We start from the raw sequence: 26034 nt of genomic DNA, 5'->3' as shown, positions 1-26034 counted from the left end.
TGGGTTCAATTATAACTTAACACACACACTTTAAACCCATATTTATTGGTTGAAAATCTTTAGCAGATAACAATTATTTCCCTTTTTTAATGCATGCAATTTTACATACACTTTTCCCTAGTCAGGGGAATTCAATAAAAAGGACACAATTAAAGCAGTAGAGGCCAAGATATCCTGATTTGAGTCCCTAGTATCAACTCATCAACTTAATTGCATTGCTCATTACACCAGCCCAGCCTCTTTTGTAACACATTCCTTTTCTTATTGGGTTATTTTAAACTTTGGAAAGCTGTATATTACAGTTTTTGAGTAAACTTGCTATAAAGAGTTGCAGAGTGCCCCTCTAATTTTGCAGCATTGTGGTGCTCTCACACTTGCATACATATTTGCAGGTGGTATAAGGCTTTAGTTACTCTCTATTCAAAATATAATCTGTGGGATAATGGTTGCTTTTCCCACACATTCTCAGTCATGTCTCCATTTCCCACTGGTTTTAGTGGTTACAGATTCTCTAATGCAACTTTCATGCTGGCCGAGTGATGACAGGGTTACCATATTCCCCCCCACACCAGCCTGGACTGCTTTGATTTACTACTGCAGGGGTTGCTGCATCAGGAATGAGTTAGAGCCACAATTTGGTTCCTAGAGATCAAAAAAGATGAATGTGTATGCATCGTATAGGCTTGTGAAGTTGGTGACATATTTCAGTTTAAACCTTTCATGTACAACACTGCCGCCTTGTGGAATGCAGGAAAACCACACACCACTGGCAGAGAGTTGTTCATGTTCCTGACATATTAGATAAACCATGCTATACCAAAGACCTTTCTCTCCCAGTTTGTGCAATAAATTAAGAGATTCAGAAAAAGGTGGTTCAAATACATTTATTAAATATAAAAGACTCTTTTTTTGCAGTGCAGTAATGATAATACAAAATATTTGGAAGATTAACAAGATTGCAGTGCTCTGGTTATTAATGTTTACATCAAATTAAAATTGCATTTTTCCTGAAATAGTTTGAAAAAAAGGTAAAAAGCCTAAAAAGAACATACCAAATAGCTAAAATAAACCCAAGGAAATCTTATCCACAAGGTTGAAATGTCCACAAGATTAAATCAAATTATGCTATGGTAACATTGAATGCATTGTGTTAGTCTGCAAAATTAAATGCAATGCACAACCAGAGTTAATAGCACCAGTCACACAAACATTAGCATGTTTGTTAAATCAACAAGTGCAGACTTAAGGTTTGGTGTCCAATTCCTTTTTCACAAGTTTTAGCAACAAGAAAAGCAGAAGTGCAGCATGTGATTGTGTGACACCAAGTGTTCCTTAACAATGCTTGCCTCTTAAAGCCATAAGGAACATGACCATTCAAAGTACTAAAAGGCCAGTAAATGAACGGGTGTATCCAACTACCAAGTTATGTTGTAAAAAAGAAAAAAAACGTCTGTATAAATAGGGAAATAAATACTCTCACTATGCTGTGCATAATTTACTTGTGAACTTAGTGTTGACTTAAACCAGGTGCTGTAGCTGTTGTTATATAGTGGATGATGCAGACACATGCTAATGGGTTTTAATGCACTGCCTAGTGTTGAAACCTATGAAAGAACAGACTGTTTTCAGTGCGTAGCCATCAGAAGAAGCATTCTTTGGTTCACTGAAATACTGAAATGGAGTCCCTAAGGTAAAAAAACACTGCTTCTCAGGATTCAGAAGTTCTGTGAATGGATCATGTTACACATGTCCAGACATTTCTTTTGTAAGGCACTGTTTTGTTGTATGAAGTTGTTTATCAATGGCATTGCCATGGTATAGACATTTAGTAAGTGTTCGTATGTCTATGGCACATCATTGACACTCAAGTTGGCACTTATGTTTGCATTAAAATACATTTTGGTTATTGTATGTCTTTTCACCCATGTATGATCCTCTTAACTAAGGCTACATAGCACATTATAAACTGTCTCTCTCTGGGTTTCTGTCGGTTTGCTTAAACAACCGCATGTGCATAGAGGAGGTACTGATATGTCTAGTACATATGTTGGTAATTCTTTGGTCTGATCGACAATGTGCTGAATTGATAGAGGAACACCAAGTGGGAAACGAAGCCCGAGACTGAACCACAGACTGATGTAAGCCGCTGTTGGCTATTGATAAACCTAAACTGATTAAACAAACTGCAAGTTAAAGTATTGTTTGAGTTACTGTACTTAAAAGGGCTGATAGGGAGGTGTGATTACAAAGAAGGAAGAATCCCAGAATCATCACTGAGGAACCAAGGCCCTTAAAATCCAAACTGAGTCCTTTCCTATCTGCTGTACATGACAGAGCCATTACTTGTTTTCCCATAGTCGACCAAGGCAGTTTCACTTCCTCCTTATGTTGTATGCCTGTGAGGTTCGGTCGTATGAAGCTGGAATAGGTCAACATGTGCTGTGAAAGGCTGCTAATACGAAGGTTTTTATTCCAAACAAAGACTACACCAGGTAAATTTGTTGCTCCCTTCTAATTTACTTTGTACTGTCGAGAAATATTGTTGAGTAAAGTCTTTCGATGAGATAAAAACCTTAATACTTGCAGTCATTTGGCACATGTGTGACTATCTCTGCCTTTGAGCCTGGGTGCTGGCTCTGATCATTTCACTATTCTGGTCCGTTCTGCTACAGTAAATATTAGAGCCCAGAGAACCTGGTCCAGTCAGTACCGGCTCAGTCTGCATCCCAGTTTCCTGCACATTACTGAGGCAGAGAGTAAACTGAGTTCAAGGCTGCCAGGGCTTCCTGTCCTTGCCTTTCTGATCAGGAATGTGTTTGTAGCGACATTTGTCCCCAAAATGGCAGCCGGTGGTTCTCCAGAAGTAACACTCGTCTCCGTTCACTGGGCCCCGTCGTCGAGGTCTGGGCCGACAGGAAGATGTCATAGAGAAAATAAACACAGAAAGCATATTAGGTATGAAATCGATTAGAACTGCAGTCCTATTTTATGGTTTCAGTGACGGAGAGTTTCTCACCCCGCCGCTGCGCCTGCCTGCTGAGTGACAGGCAGACAGGTCTTTAGTGGGATGGGAAGGACCTTCTGAGTACGCCGGTCAGGGTAGCGCACCACTAACCGTGTGTTTTCAATACAATGACCCTGTGAGGGGAAGCATACACTTTAAGTCCCCAATAATGTTCTTTAAATACAGACACAAGATTGAAAAAGTGGAGCCAAATAAATCCTTACATTTAGTTTCTCCATGGCAAGAGCTGCCATGTTTGCATTCTTGAAGTTTACAAAGGCACAGAATCTCTCATGCAGAACTCGGATACTCTCTATCTCACCAAACCTAAAATGCAAAGTAAACAAATTGTCAATAACCACATTCCATGTTTGAGACCAAAACAAGTACACACACAGGCCTGTTTAAATGTCCCAGTATTGAATTAGAAATCGATTATGCGCTCATATTAACAGATTTAAAGAGAAGAATGAGCTATTATAAAATATTTTTGGGGATTAGTGTCATACATTTTAAAAAGGTCCCAAAGGTGTTTCTCAGTTAGTTCAGTGGTCACATTTCCCACCCACAGAGACGGGCAAGGGCTTCTAAAGAAAAGACAAAGAAATAAAAGGTTACTGAAAGCAATACAATCACAATTCAGATAGAGAATGTATGATTGGACAAACAAATGGTCACCTACCCTGGTTGCACAACCTCTTGGCCACCAGCTACAGAACAAAAAGAGCTTAATCAATATCAGTAGAAAGGATGTAGGATTTAAACAAAAGCCAATTACTGTTTACAATACCGGTCTCCATTGTAACATGGAGGAAATAAAAAAGTCCAATTTACAATTCATCTTACCCCTGGCAGCGTCAGAATAAGAGGCCAGAACAGCCTGCACAGTCGAAAATCTTTCCAGCAGTAAAACACTTTGCATTTCTTCGAAACCAAGCTCCTAGAGGAGAAGAAAGAATGACCAAAAGTAACAGTTAAAAGGAACAAGACGACTAATTAAAAAAAAAGGTTTTTTCCTTAAGCTAAAAAGTTCAGATCTACAGCTACCGAGCAGGAACAGGAAACACCTTTGCCACTTTGTGTGCGGTTCATTTACCATTAACTGCAGCACTTTGCAGTTAAAGAGGTCATTGACAGCCTCCTCACAGTCTTCGTCGAGTTTCAGCACCTGCTCCATGGCCTTCTCTGCCTCACCGTACCGCTACAACACACACAAAGACCCACAAAAATGTCTAAGTAAAGGCTAATCTTGTCACACTAGAAGTGTAAAGCGATTCAGCACATATTTATTTTAATTACAAGCTTCAACCCACCTTCATGCCCATTAGAGCACTGCCCTTACGGAAGTATCCTTTGGGCCAGTCTGAGAACAGCTGAATGGAGCGTTCAGCGTCTGCCAGGGCCTGAGGGTACTGCTCCAAACAGTAATAGCAGTAGGAACGATTCCCGAAGAACCTTTAAGATAGAAGAGATATGTTACATGTGCCTAAAATGTATACTCCTTTTGTAATTAACTAGTCATGATCACAGATGATGTACCTGTAATCCTTTGGATCACATTTGATGGCTTCTGTAAACATACTGGCAGCTTGCGTGTACTGCCCCTCTTGCACCAGCTTTATGCCTTTTTCTGCAAGGAAGAAAAAATACTTGAAAATAATTCTCTGGTGAGTTGGCACCTCTTACCGCATCCTGCATGCTGACATACTTGCTAAAAAGATTTGTAATCAATAATTTTACTTTTTCCAATGAGGCATGCTGGTTCGGTAAACTGTTACTCAAAAACAATGAATTACCTGTCAGTGACGCGCTTTTCTTTGTCATGGTGTCAGTTCCATTTGTCTATAAGAAAAATATTATTGTTGCCAGTTTTATTCACAGCTGTGAAAATGTACTCACTGTAATAATCAATTTCTAAATATTTTCAACAGAGCCCTTTGATTTGATTTCCACACACACACACACAACTGTTGTAAGGCTTTTGTGTCCAAAGTACACTTTCCACCATCGGACTTTGGACCTGCTCGAGGAACATACTGCTGCCACAAGAAAAATAGTGGTCATTTATGACTGACTTCTCATCTAACATTATCTACTAGCATTTATTCACCTCTCTCCTGGCCTCGTTCTCCTTGTTTTCTTTGGACTTGCGACTTGATCCTTTGGGTTTGATATGGCTAGCAGCATTAGCAACAAAGGCACTGCTCACATCCCACTCTGGCTCCTGTGGGACACAGAAAGTCACACATTGGTGTTCAATGGGGGCGTATAAGCATGTCAACGTTCATATTTTAACTAGATGCAGGCATTATACTCAGGTATAGTTCTCCTACCTCTTCAGCAGGTCTGCCTTGGATCTTCGGTTGTTCTTTTAGTCCCGAAGGAGCCATGACAGAAATGCCGACGTTCTTGTGTGAAGCAGCTGCTTTTGCGTCGTTTTTCTCTTCCTTCTGCACTCCTTGTTTCTCCTCTTCAGCACCAACTTCTGCATCTGACTCGCTATCATCCAGTTCAGATTCTGCACCCCCATCCTCGTCTTCATCGTCCTAATGTGTAGGGTAATATAAATATCAAGTCATCCACGGTAAAGACAAACGTAGAGTGCACTCCCTCGAGGAAGAATGTGATAATTACCCGTTCAGTACTCTCATTAGGCTTCACTTGCTCCTGCTTCTTACGTTTTCGACGGCGCTGAAATAGATGCAATACTCGACACATTAGAAAATGCCCTTTACTTTATCATTCATAGCATAACATACTTATTACAAGTGCAACAATTAGCCTTAAAAGGGTTGTAATGATTTGTGGGCTAACCTTCCTCTTGGCTTTGCGTCGCTCTGCCCTTCGTCTGACCTTCTCCTCCTCGCTCAGATCCTCCTCTCCATTTAATGCATCCTATACAAACACACACACAGTTGAATATTGGGCCTTCACCCTTGCAGCACTAACAATGATGCGTCACCATTTGTTTACCTGTGACAACGAGGTATCATCACTCGGGTCAGGGGTTGTGGCACCACAGTCCATCGGCTCCTCCGGCTGCTGGACAGGGGGGCCTGTTTGAGAAAAACACAGGAAATCAACTCTTCAGAACAAAATTGAGCTGTCTTAATGTTTTGTGTCAGTTGAAAACGCCAAAATCAAGAAAATAGTTGCTATTATAAAATAAAAAACACAGTATAGTGTACAGTCCGCATAGCAATTTATTATTTATGTACATTGTGTTCTATAGTATAGTAACATGTAAGATAAGATAAGATAGTACTTTATTGATCGCAATTTGGGAATTTTTTGCATTGCAGCAGCATAAAAAAAAAAGCAGCATGGGCAAAAAGCCCATTTGTGTCCTAACCCGTCAACCAAAATAAATATTGGTGGTCTGGATAGCTTCTAACTCATTCACTTTCGAGTCTAACCACAATGACATGTGATAACAAAATGCAAAACTTGAGTGAAGAGAAGAAAGATGATGTAAGGCTGAACATGAGACAAAAACGCACACAGATTTGTTGACTGAACTGGTTTCTTTGTGGTCTTACGAGAGAGATGTTTGCTTAAACTTTAGGACAATGCTGTTTAAGAACACTGTATCTTTTCTCAGAAGCAATCATAGAAAACAACCACTGCCTCTAATGTGTGTGTTTGTGTAGGAGGGCATAGATCGGATCAAACCAGAACACTGGCGCTGATTAAGGCCCAATGAAAAGACAAAAGAAAGCAAAACACTGCACCATGCAGGATTCTGCGTGGTGTCAGGTTTCCATTTGTTCAGCAATGATTTCCAGAGTAGTGACACATTCATACTTGGTATGTGACTCATGTTGTGAATCTGGGGTATTTAGGAGAGTGATTGCAATTCTCCATATGCTCAATACAGTTTTGCTTTTCAAGCATACTACATGATACTATAATTCTAAAAAGTACGGGGGACCACATTTTAGACAAACACTGCCTAAACAATCCAACCATGTACATTACAAAAAAAATGTTGCATGTCAAACTGAGTTTCATTAGCTTTAATAAAGTCGCTCATTCCACCATCATAGTTGAGTTAGTGTCTCAAAATATACATGGAAAGTGAAAGGAATCTCAGCTGTCCGTGTCTGGCTCACTACTCAAATGACAAGACACAACCACTGATTAAGTGCAGCTCCATCCCAGTAGCTGAATCAGGCTTTTTGTTCAATCTTAGCTTTAATGGAATGTTCTCCTATCAAATAAATGATCCGAGATCAGTGGACAAAAGCAACAAAAGGGTCTCTGTTTCTCCCCTTCAAGGAGACTGCTTAAACTAGCGTTGAGTGGAAAGGTGAGCTCCTACCACAGGAATGTAAAAATAACAGTCTATCATTATAGAGTGGTACACCTTTTTTAAGAGAAAGGAAGAGAAAGAAAATACTAACCTTATCCTGAAAAAAATAACTAAATCACGTGACAGGTTAACTGACTAAACCCCTGTGTGGACACAACCTTAAAATAGTGACATGCAGTGGATCATAGGTATTTCTAAAAACTGTTGTGGATGTAGTTGCGTTTTTACAAGGTTAACATGACACTTTGACAACTTGTCTCATAACTTAAAAATAATATATGCAGTCTCCTCTGTGATAAAACTTAACTTTTTATCGTCTAATGATACTTTGAAAAAGTGACATTTGAAGACACAGATTTAAAAAAATCTAACCTGCTTTACAGCCTGCATTTCTAGGAAACTAAACACAAAGGGAAAACCCAGAAGAGGAACAAAGTGTAGGCACATGACATTTAAAGACACATCACTTTATGCCAACTTTAATCATTGCGCAAGTTCCGGGCTACAGGGCTTTGTCACCTATTTGAGGCATTGTTATCATACCAACATGCAACAGGGAATGTGCTTCTAATTTGTGTTCGTCTGTGCCTTTTACAGACATCCCCCGCTATATAAAGCATACATAGACTTACACGTTATGTTATTACTGAATACGTCAAAGTTAACGCTTGTAAAAGTGTGTTTTATATTAGAAGTGCAACAACTGTATGGCACCGACTGCCCAAACTTGGAAGTGGTGCAAGCAAGCAAGGGTGTAACTGGCAAGAGGGGGACTTTCATTGTTTGTACCAAGAACTCAGTTTGAACTTCACGACTAAGACAATAGCGAAATACTACCGCAAATATACGGTTTAATAAACCACGAGTTATATCATATCCACAGTTCCATTGTCACAGGCGCTTCACAATCGCTTACAGGGTCAGTTTAACTTGTGGTAGAGTTTAGAAAGTTTTAAAAAAAGTGGGACGTTTCTTACCGCTCCCGAGTCCCAACAGCCTGCATATATCTCTGGTGAATTTCATGAGTGCAACCATCCAGCATTATCGTCTCAAATATCCCACAAAAAGTGTTGAAACAAATGTTTAGGTCAGTGTGGACACATTTGTAACATTGGGACAATCATCGATATCGAATCTGCGGGAATCTTTGGTGGTTGAGTCCACTTCCTGAGCGTCAAAACGCCGACGCTGGGTCCACCCTGAGCGACGTCTTAAAGGCACAGAGCACCGTTATCGATTATTGAACTGTGCATATCTTATCAAAGTGAGTGAGTAACAACACTACACAATAACTTGTATCTATGCATCTTATCGTTGATTATAAATTATTATACTATTAATTAGTATTAATACAAATAATAGTTATGCAATTGTTACAAAGTTTATCGTCATAGTATGATATGAGTTATTGTTACTTTTTTTTATTAAAATCCCTTCAAAAAAAATAATGTAATTATACAAGGACATTGTTTTAATTCCTACATACCTCTCATTAGCTTCAATGTTATTGCTCTCTATTATTTGTTTTACATTAGCCTACTTTTGGATATTCTTAATTTAACTGGCATTGTTGTAATTGTTTGCTATTTTGTCATAGTTAGTTTTTTTGTTCCTGATCTTATAATTTACAGCACTTAATGACTGTATAGGGCTGTATTTTTATATTATTGTATTGTACATGTGATACTGGCTGTTTAGTACACATCGAACATATTCAAAAATATATAAATCCCACTGCTGAAAAATATACAAGTACATTTACTACACTGTGTAGAGTAGTGTATCATGAGATAATAATATTTAGTCAAACCCTGTGTAGTTAGAGTACGGAAGTATTTTTTAAAACTTGTTTTGTAAAACCACATTTATTAACTGCCAAGAAGGTTAACAAAGAAGCTTTAACATAATTGTTTTGGGGTCTTCCTGAGAGAGTCAAGAGGAAAAAGCCAGGTAGGTCACCCATGCACAATTATAGGCCCATCGATCTTTGAACTAACCCTATCAGTAAAATACCTATAAAAGGTAATGTACTAAACTTGTAGAAAACCAATTAGGCCACATTCAATTACAGTCACATTTTGACGAAAGCACAGGTGTAAACAATAAAATGAATCATGGCTGGATTACATCTGATCCTCTTTAGGGAGACTTTATAAGAACTGAGTCATCATTAATGTTATTAGTAACATCTGTGTTTTCTTTTACTAATCAAACATAACACATACCAGCAATTATTAAGGCATCATTTAACCCAGTGAAACATTTGAATTTGTTTTGAGTTATTTAAAGTTGTAAAAAGTTCCCTTCTGCTTCATTCCATCAATACATTAACATTTATTTTATTAAGACAAGTGTAAGTTATGTTCTAACATTTCACAGATTTCCTACTGACTCAGTTAGATGAATTCACAAATGTAATGCGACAGTATTGCACTAGTGTCTTCAGGAGTGATTGTCTCTTTCATCCCATGTCAGTTGTATAATAAAATCAACCATTTTGCCCCTTTTCTCTCATATTCAGATACCCTTACAAACATGATAGGATGGGGTGACAGCATATCTGTTGGAGTGAGTATTACAATTCATTTCAAATTCCTTAAAATCAGACAAAAGAGAGGTTGATAACACTGATCAGATAACCACACACTGATGCCGGTGGTGTTTTAGCGACGTTTCAGGTCAGCTATGACAGTGAGCGCTGCGTTCCATCCGGGAGAACCCATCACACCACCACCTAAAAAAAACAGATTGCAATTAAATTAGACAATAATTAGTCACTTGGTTCTGTGTTGGGAATCACAAACATTTACTAAGCGTAACATAAAGTGACTTCATTTCTTTATCATGAGCAGTAAGGATAAGATTTCATCCAAAGTTCCAAAGGTTCATAGCTGGGCTTTTCTAACACCAGAAAAAATAGCATTAACAAAATGTTGTACTTATAGTACACTATACACAAAAAATCAGCTGCATTTGCAAATTCAGTGTAAGCGTTAAAAGCAAACCTGGATGACAGCCACTGCCACACAGATACAGCCCTTTTATTGGTGAGCGGTAGTCAGAGAGACAGGGCAAAGGTCGTGCTAGGTAGAGCTGGTCCAGCGACATTGATCCATGGAAGATATTCTGTAAAGACAAAAACAAAATGTTTATTTTCATTTTTTTTGGATAAATATGTAATGTTGTTAAGGGAAAAGTTCAAAGGCATTTGTTAAAAGGCAACACAGTTGTATGCATTAATCCAAGAGTTTGTGTCGCTCCACACTACAAATGTGAACTTTGATACTGACTCCTTGGTTGTGGTAAATGTATGTAACCATTAACTGCTTATGCAACAGGTCTGTCCCTGAGCCGTTGGTGAATGAAAGAACACTGCAGAGGACGCAAATGACTTCCTCATACAGTGGACAGGTTTATCTGTCAAGCAAATCAACTGTGAATCAAAATTCAAATATGCTGCTCAGCTCTTAAATGTATGTTTTGTATGTACCCCTCCTGTGAGCCCAAAGATCCTCTCCAGGTCAGGTGGAGCCAGGATGTCCCGGCCCACCACTGAGGCTTTAAACCCTGGGGCGTATTTCTCCACCCAGTCAAATGCTGAAAAGATAGACAAACACAGGTTTGTTAATGAAACAGATGAATCATTATAGACTTCACTAGATACATGTTGTCCCCTTCGGAATATTTGAGACAGGATATGTGAATGTTGGAATAGCATTTTCTTTCTAGCTCTGCAATCATAACATTTACAAATATATATATATCAGTTTAATCACAGCATGCTAAAAAAAATGGTGTTTCGAACCAGTGTCTGCGTATTCCTCTCTGTCCTGGTCAGTCCACTCCCTGCCCTCTATGTGGTAGGGGGTGTACTGGGTGAACAGGGACACCACATGGCAGCCAGGGGGAGCCAGAGTAGGATCCAACACTGAGGGGATGGTCATCTCCAGCATGGGTCTGCAGGAGCAGAGGGGCATGATGAGGTAATACGGTTTGAGTGAAGGATGATGAAAATTCTGGATATTTTTTAATGATACATTGTTGGAGCTATACCTCATTGATTATCATTTATATAATATAACTTGAGTATGAGAAGTGTTGGTTCTAGTTTACAGCATTGCAACAATTATGCAAAATGTATGTAAGTGTTGTTTATATTTAGTGGAGTAAAGGTGCACAATTTACCTCTGAATTGTAATGTATGTGTATAACATGTAAATACTGAAGTAGAGTACATGTATCGTAAAATTGTACTTAAGGACAGTACTTAAGTAAATGTGCTCAGTTACTTCCCACCTCTGACCACAGACATTTATTGAAGGCTTAGTGTTATCTGCAAGATAAGGATATGTGAACATCTTCACCCAGTTTGTTGTTGAGTCATGCTTACATCAATATGTGTAGGAACTATCTACCTCAAGGCAAAAAATATAATAAATGCATATACATTATACAGACTTTAACTCTGAAGTATACACTTGTCCGGCAGTGGCTCAGTCAGTAGGGGCTTGGACTGTGAGCCGTAGGGTCGTCGGTTCAAGTCCCCGAACAGACCTAAATATGGAGTGTGGACTGCTACTTGGAGAGGTCCCAGTTCACCTCCTGGGCCCACCTGAGCAAGGCACCGGACAACCCCCTTCCTCCCCCCACTCCAATTGCTCCCCGGGCGCTGTACAATAGCTGCCCACTGCTCCTAGTACTAGACTCCTGGTACTAAGATGGGTTAAATGCAGAGGCCAAATTTCACTGTGTGTGCTGTGTGCTCTGCATGTGTGACCATTAAAGAGGGATTTCATCCCTCCGATTCTATCTATCTATTGTGATGTTCACTTCCAGTACTATCTCTTGCATGCATGGTCAGCTAACAAGCAGGAGGGTTTAATTGGTGATTGTTTAATCATATATAAGGATAAAATGTTATGTGTCGAAAACTTTACTTGGAGTATACCTTGTTGAGGGACGTCCATTCACGGCCTCTTTGTAAGCAATCTCCAGCAGCTCCACGCTTTCACAGTTGAGATGGATAGAGCACTGATGATGGGGTCCAGGTTTATTATCTGGAGTTGGACATGCTAGGAAGTTTGGCAGCTTGTCCACTGCCACTTTAAAACACAGGTCACAGCAGGGAAAATGACAAGGAGTGAGAGTCTGCTCAGAGATTATGTGTCATTAATGGTCAGTATTTATAAGTGTGTGCTAAGGTTTCAGTTTACAATTAGGGCAACTCAGTGCACGTAATATGTCGCACCTGTTACACTATTAAAATCTGTTACGGTAAGACTGTTAAAATAAATTCTATAAACAAAGCAGAGTATCATTAAGTCTAAGAAGTAATGCACTCTAAAGAATCATCTGGGAGTCACCACTTCCTGCGTTATAAACCCTACAGCTCTTGCTCTACTGTAATCAACAAGCAGGAGCTACAAACAGCACCGCACAGGAAGCTGGGGAGCTCTAAACATCTTAGTTATGTGTGCTGTACACTGTTTTATAATACCTCAAACTTGAAACCTGTCTTTAGAGTCCCAAGAACTTAGGCAGTGACATAATCTTACACTGTTATAATATAATAATGGATGACTTAGAGCAGATTCCTCTTAAGTCACTACATCTGTTTGACTTAGGGCCAAGTCTGCCTTACAAGTACCCATTTCTATGTGGCTTTCAAATTATGTATGTAGTGGCTAAGCACACACACACTAAACAGACCAACAGTCAGAACACAACAACTACCAGATTATTATTTTAAGCACAAGCTCACTTAGTATGTAAACTGATTTACCATTGATCTTGGTCACAGGCGAAGTGTAGTCTATCTGATCTACGGCTTTGATGAACTCTGGAGATAGAGCTTCCTATGTTGAAAACAGGAAGTCAGAATAAATCACGTCTTGTGCAGAGCTCATATGTGCTGTTTCCTCTCTGTATTACCTGTGGTGTGAGGTTCTTGAAGGTAACATATGGTGTAGCATTTGACAAAACAACTTTACTGTGGATCTCTGTGCCATCCTTCAGCACCACGCCCTTGGCAGCACCATCTGAACCCACCAGGACCTGTCCTACATCCTGCCAACGAAACACATGTTTATGCATAAAGATGGAAATACAGATGCTAGAATATAGTTTACACAAAATAAACTGCATCAAAGCCAGCATAAATAGTCAAAATCATCTTACCTTCTCAGTGAAAATGTCTACACCATAGGATCGAGCAGAATTAGCAATAGCGTTAGACACGCCTCCCATGCCTCCCTCCACATAACCCCATGCTCCCATCTCCTTCTCCAACTCTCCCATCACATGGTGCAGGAGCACATACCTTCAAGACAAGGTCAGTGTTTCATTCAATGCAGTTCAAATGTAGTTAAAAGTGTTTGTGTGCTATGGGATGTCCTAAAATGTGTCTCACCCACTACCAGGATTACTAGGACTTGTCATGGCTCCTATCACAGCATCAGTAGCCAGTGTTGCTCTCAGTGGCTCAGACTCAAACCACCGATTGAGGATCTAAGACACAAAACAAAGTTAGCCAAAATGCAGTCAACTGAAAATAGCAATAAATGCGACTTTTAGTGTAAGCCATAGCAAACCTTCATTATTGGTGCAGTTATGATCTCATACAAGTCTGGAATATTTCTGCCAAGTCTCAGGCCTTTAAATAAAATAAAAAAATTTAAAAACATGACTCATTTACTGCAAAACAAAATGAGTAGTAGCTGAATTTGAACTTGTTTTTCTGGCATTGAAAATATTTCCCAAACATGCATCCACCAACGCACCGCATTTGACAATAGGCTTAAGTGTTTTAGCTGCAGCCAGCCTCTTCCTTAGTGATCCAGTTGTAACACCTGGGATGTCTACGGGAGGAGCATCCAGGAGAGGGTGGATCGCTGATGCTAGCTTGTCAAGGTATGCAACAAATTCTGGAAAGGCCTGGGAAACATGTCAAAGAATCGGTGAAGATGAGGGTGAACACAATGTGGGCAAGTATGTGAGGACAAGGTCAATAAAGACAACTTTTTCAGTTCATACTGCTGTGACAATAGCTCAAATACATGCACGCTAAAGTGTTTAATGCAGAAAGATTCTCAATGCAAACAACAGTTTACCCTTTAATGGTTATCGTAAAAGTGAAATCACCTTAGCGTCCTTCTGTGAGAACTTGCCGATCTCCCTCAGATTCATGGCCAGATCTGCGCCCAGGGTGAGAGACCTCGGTGGGGCCCCGTTCACCCCATCCTCCAACATGGGAGTGAAAGCATGGGGGTCCCTCATATACACTTTCAGCCCATGTTTCTGAAAATATATGCAAACATGATGACTAACTCCTTTAAGCCTTGTCCAAAGTGAGCTGAATTAATGTATTTTACAACTTTGCTTTGTCTACCTTAAGCTCCAATTCTGCTGTTATGTGAGGTCTTAATAAACTGAGCAGATAGGAACACCTGGAGAAGTGGAAACCTGCACAGGAGAGTATTGATAATGTAACAAGGACAACATTCATGCTTTGAAGAATGACTTGATAGAACACACATTAACAGTGTATGAAATAATACACTTATGTGTGTATCTGGGTTTATTCAAGCCCTTTGTGTGTGTGTGTGTGTGTGTGTGTGTGTGTGTGTGTGTGTGTGTGTGTGTGTGTGTGTGTGTGTGCACATCTGTAAATCTGGATAATCCATAACACACTGTCAATAGTATCCAGATGAAGTAAAAATTGCATCTGTGCATTAGGATTTAAAAAGAAAGGCCTATGCAAGAAAAGAGGTTTTGATTGTTTTTGTATTTTAACTTCAGTGAAATGACCCGATGTGACATCGACCCTACCAGGAAAGAGTTCTTCTGAAACAGCTGCTCCTCCCAACACATGTCTGCGCTCCAGGACTGCCGTCTTCACTCCTCCCTTCTGAAGATAGGCAGCCTACAAACACAAACACACAGACCAAGCAGAAGGTAAAAGTTTGCTGTGCCATATAATGTATTACAGCATAGTGTAGGTGTTATGAAAGAAATGCAGTAACTCACTGCCACCAGTCCATTGTGTCCTGCAATGAAATATGATATTTATCAGACAGTTAACCTGGAAATGCTAATTCCTCATAGAACAACTCTAAATAAAAGCTTCATTGACAATTAAAGTCTGTCAAGTTTATAATGTAAGTATGCAAGCTGCTCTCTTTTACTTTTTACAGCCAAGCACAATGAGTCCAAAGTTGAATAGTTGAGATAAAACTTACAAAACGCAAAAAACATTGAAATAAGGAATTTTTGTCCGACAGGAATACGTTTGTACAAGCAAGAGATACATACTTAATAAAACATTTTGCAAACTCAGCTGACACGATGTATCAATGTTACAAAGAGGTCGTTGGGTTGTTCTTATTGTAGCATAAGCCCTGTGTTTTCTGCACATTCCCCCAACAGTCGAAAGATCTCACCTCCCCCAATAACCAGAGCGTCATACTGGGATTTTAAAGCGGCCTGACTTGATCTGGATCTGGTCACAGTCCCCACAACAGCCGCAGCCCTCCGTCCTCGATCAGTCCACATCACCGCTGCAGCCATAGCAAAGGTTTGAGGAAAGATCCCAAATCAATCCCTCCTATTTTCCCCTGCAGCTGGGGGAGTAGATCCGGGTTTCCAAGGCACTCGTACTGTAAACCGGTCTGGAGTAGGGGCGGGAAGTGGGAGTTATTGGCCAGGGGGTTAATGTGCAGATATGGAAGAAGTAGTCTATTCATAACTTTACTTAAGTACTTAAAAGGTTTTTCAAGAAGCCTATCTAAAAGTCATGATTAAAAAAACTCAAAAAGTACTCATTAAGCCAAATGCCCTATCAGGTTAATGTATTATCGAATTATAATTAATGATGCAGTAAAGTGTACATATTTAGATATTGGATATTGTAGGTGGAAGGTGAAGATAATTTTAAAATATAATTAATTTATACTACTAGACACTTAGCCAATAATAATATGTTGTAATTGGATTATGTTGACTGAAGCAATTAAGGCTATACACATCCATACATCCAATTTATCCATCAGCCTGTCATCATTCAGTTGTCCACTTGGTGGCATAGTTGTTTCACTTAATCCAGCTCCAAAGCCCCTTGATGTTGTTGTTGGTTTTTCCAGAAATCAGCATTACGAAACACACATTTTACTAAAAATCGATTGATTAATTTCACATATATTATATTGGTATTGTGTAGTATAAAATAAGGCTCAAGTGAGCAATCACTTTAAGAACAAAAAGCCTACCTCAATAGTACTGTATATAGTTGTCAGACTTTCTCAGTCTTTCAAGGTCTTGGGAATATACAGCTATATAAAAATCCACAGCATGTCAGAATACCACAGGACTTAAATATTTGCATGTCAAATTCCACAGAGCATTATGTACATTTGTTGTTAAAGTGTTTGTTTTTACACATAATATACACAAACATATGTGAAAGAAAATACACAACAATCAAAAAGGGCAATTAAAGCCATCCTCTTTTAGCTGGTTTGGGGTTGGGCTCCAGTCATCTCACGGTAAGGACCCACCTCAAGAGTTTTAAGAAGAGCTCTTAACAAAGAAGGGTTTCTTAGTGCTGCTGTTGAAGATGTCATATTGGCCTATTGGTTCACTTACCATGCATTAATAAGATAAGAGGCCATATATCATCTCAGGCCTGAGCAGCAGGGAATAGACAGAGCCAAAGATCTAAGGAAGGAAGTGTGTTAATTGGTAGAAAAACAACCAAACACAGCAGAACAGAATTGAGTTATCGGATCATATAATGTGGATTTTTGACTATGTTTTGCTTAGACAGTGTAAAATAATTCCTGAGGTTTATATAGACTGTGCACTCTCTTGGCATAGGGAATTAAATGAGGCGTTATGGTGATCTAGAGTTTCCCGCTAGACCTAACATGCCTCTCCCTTGGTGTATTAGAGTAGCATTAGCTTCAGGGAAGAGATTGATGCTGATATGCTCTCTGCTTGGTTTTCCTTTAAGGAACGTCTGCGGACAACAGCCAATCAACCATAACTAGATCAGGAGCAGGAGATTTTGTTCTTGTAAGCAGAAATTAACACTTCATTCCCCTTTGTCGGCAGAAATTCAACACTACAACCCTTGAAGGCTCTCCCAGGCAATAAAGGAGAAAATGTAATTATGTTATAACAGTGCCGCAAACACAATTACCAAATTTTCTGGGGGGGAAAAAATATCTCTATTTTTCTTCAGGCAGAGGGGTTCACTAGTGAGGATGAAAGACATTAAGAAGTTATCGGATAGCTTTGGGAATTCCTTATTTTAAAAATACAAGATGCGGTCTTATAAAAGATTATAAAAGGTATTTTTTTAAGATCGTACTGCACGTCCTGAAAAGAAGAAATGACAAAAAGACAAATATTTCTTAGGTGTAATGTGTGTGTCTGTATAATTTATTGTGAACACTGATGTAGAGCTGAGACGACTGTCTGTTAATCTATCACTTCTTTAACGAGAAAATAAACTATCAACAATTGTAGACATTGATACATTGTTGATGTAATTTCTTAAGCAAAAATCCTGTAAAATGTGCTGATTCATTTGTGATGGGCATTTTTTTAATTTGTTGTTGGATTTTATAGACTAAACCCTTAATCCAAAACAGAAACATCGATAATGAAAATGATTAGTATAGGTATGCAGCCCTACACTGATCAAAACCACACCAAGACACTTCACATTCTACATTGCAAACATGATGTGCTATATGTTTATTAATAAGTTAGAAAATGGTTTTACCAATTGTAGCATAAATTACTTAGGCTATACAGACAATAAAGTACTTTGTATTTGAATCTCAATAACAGAGTTGATTTTCGTATGAACACATTGATACTACATATTTGTAAAACAACAACTGTATAACAGTTCAAATAGGCCATCAGTGTTTAATTTATAGAAAGAAATGAGGGGGCTACGCAGTGTGAAAAGCAGAGGGCTGAATCACAGGTGGACCTTTACATAAGCTATCTACCAAGCCATTGGTATTCAACAGATATATCCGTTGAATAATTCTAGTTCAATAATTCCTGGATTAAACAACTGACCAAGAGGCTGTACAATTTGAAACAGTAAATAAATATCAAACCGTTTTTAGTGAGATTTAATAATACTTTCAAAATGCTGATGAAAATGCTGATTATCCTGTGGAGAGATACTGATTTTAGTTTGGTTTTCTTTGTGTAAAGACTATGCAACATGGGTCAAATCTGTAGTTCACAACACTGTTAATAAGACTATAAATGTAGCATTAAGTGACACGTCAAGTGCCAACAAATAAAACTGATTAGGTTATGTATTTAAGAAATATCGTTATGGATGACCTGCAGTGACCTATAGTTTTGATGGCTTTCACAGATGCAGCATGCAGCCATAGTTAATGTGGATAACATGGTTGACATAGTTAATGTCAACTGCCTTATGACAGGGTTTGAAGTCTTCCCTCTCATGAGTGGCAGGTCTATAACCCAATAGCGTGAGTAGGACTTGACCATCGTAACCAATCAGAGCTCATTTCCTCATCGCGGCCTGTGCTGGGGCTTGTGTATTTGTGCGCCACGGCCTCCCTTGCTTAGCCCTGGCTGGGAAGTAGCCTAATGAGGCGGGGAGGGAATGGTGTAGCAGGCAAGCAGCGTTAATACCTCCCTACGGGAATGTGAACCTTAAGGACTGATATATCACCAACAAGACGCCGTATCTGCGTGTTTTGACATTTTACCTGGTTTCTCATGGAAGCAGATGGATTTGTGAGGAGGCGACGGATGACAGCAGAGACTACAGGCAATGATCCCGGGGTTGCTGGTGCATCTGCCGGGGCAGAAGTTCGATGGCTGGGGGGCAGATTCTGGGGAGTTTCGGAAACTATCGTGGGGAGCCTGTCACCCCGGATCGGAGGGGAAACGGAGCTGCAGACTGTTGATTGTAACCGTAGTGCACAAGATGCTCAAACAGAGGACTCTGAACCAGACTATGAGGGATTGCCACAGGGAGCCTCCACTAGCACCCACATGTGGGCTGGAGCCGTGGCCGGGATCATGGAGCACTGCCTCATGTTCCCCATCGACTGTGTCAAGGTAGCTTAGCCAAGTGTGCACTGGCTGACCCACAACTTTTTATGAATGTTCAGTGTTTCCACAGACGGGTGTGTGTTAATCCTTTAGCCAACGTGTTTGTTAGCATAGCTCATTAGCTTGCTCGCTGACCTAAACACGCTGTGGTGCAGACTGATTTGAGGACAAGGTCAGTTATCGTGTCACATCCCTACTAGCTAACTCGTTAGCATGCTAATATATATGCAGCTACTGGCTAACGTCAGTAGGTATGACAACCTTTAGTAGGGTCAAACACAGGCGCCCACTTTGTTACTTTAAACTACGAACTAAAGACAGTCAAAACAATCTGATGACTCAATGGATATAATAGTACGTCAATCATTAATGTGCATGTTACGTGTAAGCAAATCGGAGTTAACTAACTTTTCGTAGCGTTGATGAGAGTTATTAATTTGGTGCAACAAGAGTTCTAGGAGACCAAAGCTTTTTGTCTACAAATAACAAAGGGATTGTTTGACTGTTGTTTTTAGTAACTTATTATGTACTAATTACATTATAGAATGCAGTTTTGAGACCATTTGACCCCTGCAGTCCACAGTTTCAGCATCTGTTGACATTTTACCCAACACACAGTTTGTTAGTTGTATGCAGTGTGGCAGCATGCCTAGTGCTTCACACACCAAAACGAATTGTTTTCCAAGCTTTTTGATCACATGCAAGTCATGCAATTTCACTAGGTCAGTCCTTATCATGTGGTCTTCTTTGTTATATATGAGTTTATTTTTGCTTTTAACTCAAACATATTGAGGCAAAACCTATTGCCCCAAAAGGTCATCTAGATGGCTCTAGACATTGTATACAAAAGCACAGGGTTGGACAAATGGGACAAGTGGCATTGAGTCAGCTGTCCTTGTCAGATTGAATAGCTTTACACATGCCCATGCTTCATCCATGTCTCTGCCACCTGTAGTCTATCTCTGTTGCAGCCTGTCCGACCTGAACCTGGGAAAAAAACAATGTTTATAGAACCTTTTCATGTACACGGCTTCTGCCACACCACTTTAAGATCTCTTTCCTTTTTTTCAAACAAGGAGAATAGGGGCATTGTGACTCAGCAAAAGAAAGCATACTGCTCATAGACAGAGGAATATTTATTTACACAATATCTGAGATGCGTCTAACATTTGCTTGCAACTTTTTTTATTCAAAGGCTTCCTAATTGGAGGTTTCCCCCTACACCAAATAAAGACTTTTCCTCCTGTGAGATAAGCCTATCACTTAAGAGATCGCAGTGTAATTATAGTTTAGAATAGGCTGTCATTCTCCCTTAATGCATCACAAATCCCAGTAATTGTTTGGGATTTTGAAACGCGTGTTGCATTTGTAGCTCTGCCAGAGTGTACACTGTACAGTCCACATGACTAGAATTGCAATTGTATTGATTCTTTCATTGAAAGAAGCCAACAAGTCTTTAGTGTGTGTGCTCCAATGTAGTGTTTGCATCGAGGACAAAGGTCAATATTTTCGTCCTGTGCAAACATAGCATAGAAAAACCCACCAAAACGAAACGCTGGACATGGAAGATGTCTATACATGTGTTTGTATAGAGCACATATGAAGTGAATGATAAATCCAGCATTCAAATTACAGTCTACTTTTACTATCCTGCAAATATTTGATTTGCAATAGTGCCATGAGTGAAGTACCGTAAATTGATGAATATACTCGAACGACTGTAAGATAGCTCGTTTTGGGCCCTGCATTCCACAGCTGTACTATGGAGTGACATGAGGCCATGTTTATGCTTCGTTAGAGCACTACACGCACATAAACAGTGGGGTGTAAGTTTGTCCATTCAGCTGGAAGTTTGGTATTCAGGGATTATGTGGCTGCTGGTTCCTTAGACACAGTGAGACCCCAGGTGACTCTCTCCAAATCTCAATTAGCTAGTGACAGAATCACAACTTAATTGCACAATCTTTCTACCTTATCAGTTATCTCAGCATGCATGTGTGTGTAAAGAGGAATAGAGAAAGGTGTGCTTCAGGGTCAGTGGGAAAAGAGGCTTACAGGAAGTCAGTTTATGTCCCCTTGTGACCTTGGAGCTTGTAACTCCATACTTCCTTCTATTCAATTATGCATGTGCACAACACACAATGCACCTCATTTCCCTTAGTTGACCCCCTATTCACACCACAGTCTATTCAGGACCCTTTTCATTGCCATGCTTCTTTTTTTGTTAGGCATATGTATAATAAGAACAAAATGACACTTTAGATTGTGTATATATATATATATATATATATATATATATCTTGAGTTCACCTCAAATGTATTTAATCTACTGCTAAACCTAATACTAAGCACTGTTGGGTTGAAAGGGAGCAGCTTGTTGACTTTGAATTTTGTTACATTTCACCTTTTTATTCTTTTCCAGACACGCATGCAGTCCCTCCAGCCCGCCCCTGCAGCCCGCTACAGGAATGTGATGGATGCTCTCCGCCGAATTATAGCCACAGAGGGGGTCTGGCGGCCAATGAGAGGGCTGAATGCAACAGCAGTTGGGGCGGGACCTGCCCATGCCCTCTATTTTGCCAGCTATGAGAAACTCAAAAAGACTCTAAGCGATGCCATTCACCCAGGGGCTAACAGTCATTTGGCTAATGGTACCATATAACATACATAAACACACTTTAACAGTGACATGTTAAAGATGTATACATCATGTTAAATTTGAGATCAATAGTATCACTAATATAGTTTGATAATTAGGTCTCTAATTCCAACCATAATGCCAAGGATCACCAGTGTAATCTTTATGAAGCTGCTGATTTAATCTCTGCAGGTGTAGCCAATTCTAAGAACCCCAAGCATGCCATCAAATTGGATAACGCCTTTTCATAGCTACAGTTGTTCACTGTAAGGAAGTATCAGGTTCAGCTTTCAATCGGTTACTGGCTTTTATGAAACTTAAACAATTTTATCCTATGTGATTCAAGTACAGAAAAGTCACATTGGCTACAAAATAGAAAGAGATTTAAAAACCTTGTCAATCATTTCCTTATTCCTTGTTCTCCCTACTGTCTCTCTCTTCCTTCTTTTCCAGTTTAGTACAAGGCTGGGTAAGTCGTCTTTCTCCCATCTCATCTGCTTCCTCCACTGTCTATCCTCTCTTTTAAAGCCTTTGGTTAAATCTTTCAAAAGAGCAGTGAACTGTCTTGTCCACAAGGTGTCTCTCTTTGCTCAGGTTTGGACACCTGAATTCAATCAGGTGTGATCTGTAGTGTTTGTACAATTTGCTAAGTTTCCTCTTATTATGCTACTATGATTTATTGTTTAGAGCATGACATCTGCTACTTTTAGGAATAAGGCATTGGATGCTGATGATCAAAAGGGTCCTTACTTTTGCAAGTGTAAACAATGTTTTATTTATGCCTATTTACTGCAGCTTCCGCTATTTTCCTTCTATATTCTTCACCATTCTCTCAATGTTTATTAACTTCTTCCGTGTATTTGTTTCAGGAACAGCTGGGTGTGTGGCAACAGTGCTTCACGATGCAATCATGAACCCGACCGAAGGTAAAGGCAACATTTTACAGTACAATCCTATAGCTTCTAACTACTGCATTAGGACAGCTTTTTTGTTATTTTCTCATGTAACAAAATCTTGCCATACAGAAGTTTCAGTAATAAAACATACAGGTGCCACGCCTTTGCCAACCATCTTCACATGTTGCCCTTAACCCTGCAGTCTCACATATTGGCTTTCACAGCTGCCTCTTGTCCACCTGCCCAAACATGTTAATAGAAGGACACTGGTCAGAGTCCTCGTGTGCAGCTGTTGGATGGGGTGCAGCTGTCTGAGCAAACGCAATTCGAGTGACACTACATCTTTCTTTGTGTTTATTCAAACTCTGTGTTTTTAAAGACAGATTCACAAAGTCAATAGCTAACTAATCTTCTTTTCTTTTTCTATCTTTGCCATCCTCGTACTGCCAACCCTGGACACATTTGGACTTCTCCTTCTTCATCTGCTGATGTGTCTCCAGTTGTGAAGCAGCGCATGCAGATGTATAACTCTCCTTACCGCGGCGTGATGGACTGTGTACGCGCCGTGTGGTATAAAGAAGGCCCTGGTGCGTTCTACCGCAGCTACACCACCCAGCTCACCATGAACGTGCCCTTCCAGGCACTCCACTTCATGACCTATGAGTACCTTCAGGAGCTGCTCAACCCCCACAGACAGTACAATCCCTCATCCCATATGATGTCCGGAGCTTTGGCTGGAGCAATTGCAGCCGCGGCTACTACGCCTCTAGACGTCTGCAAGACCCTGCTCAACACCCAGGAGTCTCTCACCCTCCACTCCCTGTCTCCCAGCCAAGGCCCCGGACAGGGCCAAGGCCAAGGAGCCCACAGACAAATCTCAGGCCTTGCCCACGCCTTCCGGACTGTTTATAGGCTGGGCGGCCTGCCGGGCTTCTTCAAGGGAGTCCAGGCGAGGATCATCTACCAGATGCCCTCCACAGCCATCAGCTGGTCGGTCTATGAGTTCTTCAAGTATGGACTCACCAAGCACCAGCACAACAAGAGGAGATCGCAGTAGAAGGAGGCTGAGATTTGAATATCTCCTTGATTTAATCTCCTATGATATTGTTACCCTCTCTCTGAGGACATTCTATGTCCATACGCACATAGAATCTGACTAAAATCCACCTCAGTTGTCCCATACTTAAACATAGCATAAGTAACATTTCTGCTACGCTTTTTCAACACCAGGTATGGTTTACGTTTTGTTTATTCTCTCCTTCAGTAGAAAACACTTTCACAATAATATAGAATTAGTTTTTTTAAGCCATTCTAAAGACCTCTTTGCTTGTCTAAGCTGAGGATTAATGTCAAGAACGCACAAGTTTTGAGTTGGAATGGTAGTCAGCAGAGGGCAGTAGTGTTAATTCTTTTAGTTTCATAAAGTTTGCTGTCCAGGAACCAGGTTTTTATTTTTGAGTAAGTCTTGAGTTGGCTAATAAAAATGATTTTTTTATTAGCCAACTAATGGCAGTAATCAAACACAGGATAAGTTAACTTTCTAGTTTGGGCAACACTCAGGCTTTCAGTCCTTTTTATCTAAGTATTTTTGATTTGATCTAATTTAAACGTTTTTCAGCCTATAAGCATACAAAACAAATTGCCCCTTGTCGACAACATGTTCTTACACACATTATTTTCCGGATCAGTACCCCAAAAATCTTTGGAGAAATGTAATGGAACCCTGCAAACTTGGCAACTCTAGGCCAAGAGCAAAATGATTTTGTATATCTTGATCAATTTAAGTAATTTATGGTTTATCATCGTAACCAAAGACCAGATTTTGGATTCCCTTTTTCGTTTTCTATTGGCAAATGAAGCAATAATGATTTTTTTCCCCTGCTTTTTCAAATTTCCAAATGTTCCCTTTGATATAATTGGACAGAATCGTATATATACACAACAAACATACCATCGTTTTGAGGTAGTTGCAGAGTGCATTTTGATTATTTTAATTTTGTTTCTTTATTTGGTATTTTATTTTCAAGCAAATATTACTTTAAACTTTCCCTTTTATTTTATTTCCACATTTAAATGTTAAATCAACCCTTGGATCACCAAAATTATCACCATTTATGCCTTGTGTACGTGTTTGGCAGACCATGGCAGCATTGAGAAGGCCAATTCTGTGCATTACCTGTAGCTATCAGCTTGTGAACTACTGAGTTTCCATGTCTGTGCTTGACAGCAAAGGTTGTGTACATTGTACTGTGCCCACAAGAAATCAGTATCCCACAAGCTATGTCTGTACCCCCCCCCCCCCTATTGAGTACACATAAATGGAAACTGTCATTCTTATTAATTGATGTCTCATTGTTACCGACACTGAATTGCACTCGTTGAATAAAGACTGAGCAGCGGGGCTCTACTCACTGCTCATAAATGATGGGAGCACTCTTCTAATTTCTTTAAACGTTTCTGAATACTTTGCTATATGTGAAGATGGAATGTTCCTACCTATTCACCAGTCATTGCAAACAGGTTCATATTGTCATTATATTCCGGGTGCGTATTAAAGATCTTAAGTCTTTGTTTTCCTAGTGAATAGCAACTGAAAGAATGGGATTGATGAAAAGAAGGCAATGCCCTAAGCCACGTATGTCCTGCACAGTGAGTTTGTCTGTGTCTTCAGCAGGTATTTATTTTTAGTTTGAGGCAGGTACAGTTGTTTAGTCTTGAACACAGGTGCAGATTTCAACTTTGACCTTCAAGACTGAAAGCAGAATTTGAACTTGTGGGCACACAGCACGGCATACAAACAGCCTGGAGAGGAATTCAGCAATTGATGCGTGATAGGGTAAACTTTGATAATATAAGACTGCCGAAATTGACTTTAAAATTGAAAATTCAAACAATTATAAAGACCTATTTCTATTCTACTAAGACACTTGCAGCTAAAGGGCTTTTGAGGACTACTAATGTGAATGGTCAAAACTGCAGAAGAACCTCATTCTCTATTGGAAAGATTAGCTTTGAGAGATTTCCTCTCAATAATTAGTTCTAACTGTTAGAATAAAGAGATTGAATCAAAAAC

General features: G+C 39.7%; 3 protein-coding genes across 3 annotated transcripts; 1 reads left to right on the top strand and 2 right to left on the bottom strand.

Moving 5' to 3' along the window:
• Window positions 1–869: 869 nt before the first annotated feature.
• On the bottom strand, window positions 870–8500 carry zgc:123010 (uncharacterized protein LOC641500 homolog). Its single transcript, XM_034151948.1, has 16 exons — window positions 8294–8500; window positions 5978–6060; window positions 5819–5899; window positions 5639–5695; window positions 5338–5550; window positions 5115–5228; window positions 4801–4846; window positions 4544–4634; window positions 4318–4459; window positions 4101–4205; window positions 3851–3944; window positions 3687–3714; window positions 3514–3591; window positions 3229–3331; window positions 3017–3138; window positions 870–2903 (listed from the first exon to the last, which is right to left on the bottom strand). The coding sequence occupies exons 1-16, from the start codon at window positions 8349–8351 to the stop codon at window positions 2768–2770; spliced, it is 1551 nt and encodes a 516-aa protein (XP_034007839.1). The 5' UTR covers window positions 8352–8500; the 3' UTR covers window positions 870–2767.
• A 671-nt stretch (window positions 8501–9171) lies between these two features.
• On the bottom strand, window positions 9172–15975 carry pyroxd2 (pyridine nucleotide-disulphide oxidoreductase domain 2). The gene is made up of 16 exons (XM_034151947.1): window positions 15755–15975; window positions 15342–15361; window positions 15144–15237; window positions 14704–14777; window positions 14457–14612; window positions 14096–14249; window positions 13907–13968; window positions 13726–13823; window positions 13494–13635; window positions 13248–13382; window positions 13099–13171; window positions 12265–12418; window positions 11122–11273; window positions 10807–10913; window positions 10322–10442; window positions 9172–10050 (listed from the first exon to the last, which is right to left on the bottom strand). The coding sequence occupies exons 1-16, from the start codon at window positions 15879–15881 to the stop codon at window positions 9980–9982; spliced, it is 1740 nt and encodes a 579-aa protein (XP_034007838.1). The 5' UTR covers window positions 15882–15975; the 3' UTR covers window positions 9172–9979.
• Window positions 15976–18900: 2925 nt separating this feature from the next.
• slc25a28 (solute carrier family 25 member 28) lies at window positions 18901–25391 on the top strand. The gene is made up of 4 exons (XM_034151946.1): window positions 18901–19433; window positions 21850–22078; window positions 22935–22991; window positions 23462–25391. The coding sequence occupies exons 1-4, from the start codon at window positions 19089–19091 to the stop codon at window positions 24016–24018; spliced, it is 1188 nt and encodes a 395-aa protein (XP_034007837.1). The 5' UTR covers window positions 18901–19088; the 3' UTR covers window positions 24019–25391.
• The last annotated feature ends 643 nt before the right edge of the window (window positions 25392–26034 follow it).

This window comes from Trematomus bernacchii, unplaced genomic scaffold (genome assembly GCF_902827165.1).
Source record: "Trematomus bernacchii unplaced genomic scaffold, fTreBer1.1, whole genome shotgun sequence".
Classification (NCBI taxonomy): Eukaryota; Metazoa; Chordata; class Actinopteri; order Perciformes; family Nototheniidae; genus Trematomus; species Trematomus bernacchii.
The sequence above is the reverse complement of the archived record's forward strand: the minus strand, read 5'-3'. Positions and strand labels throughout refer to the sequence as shown.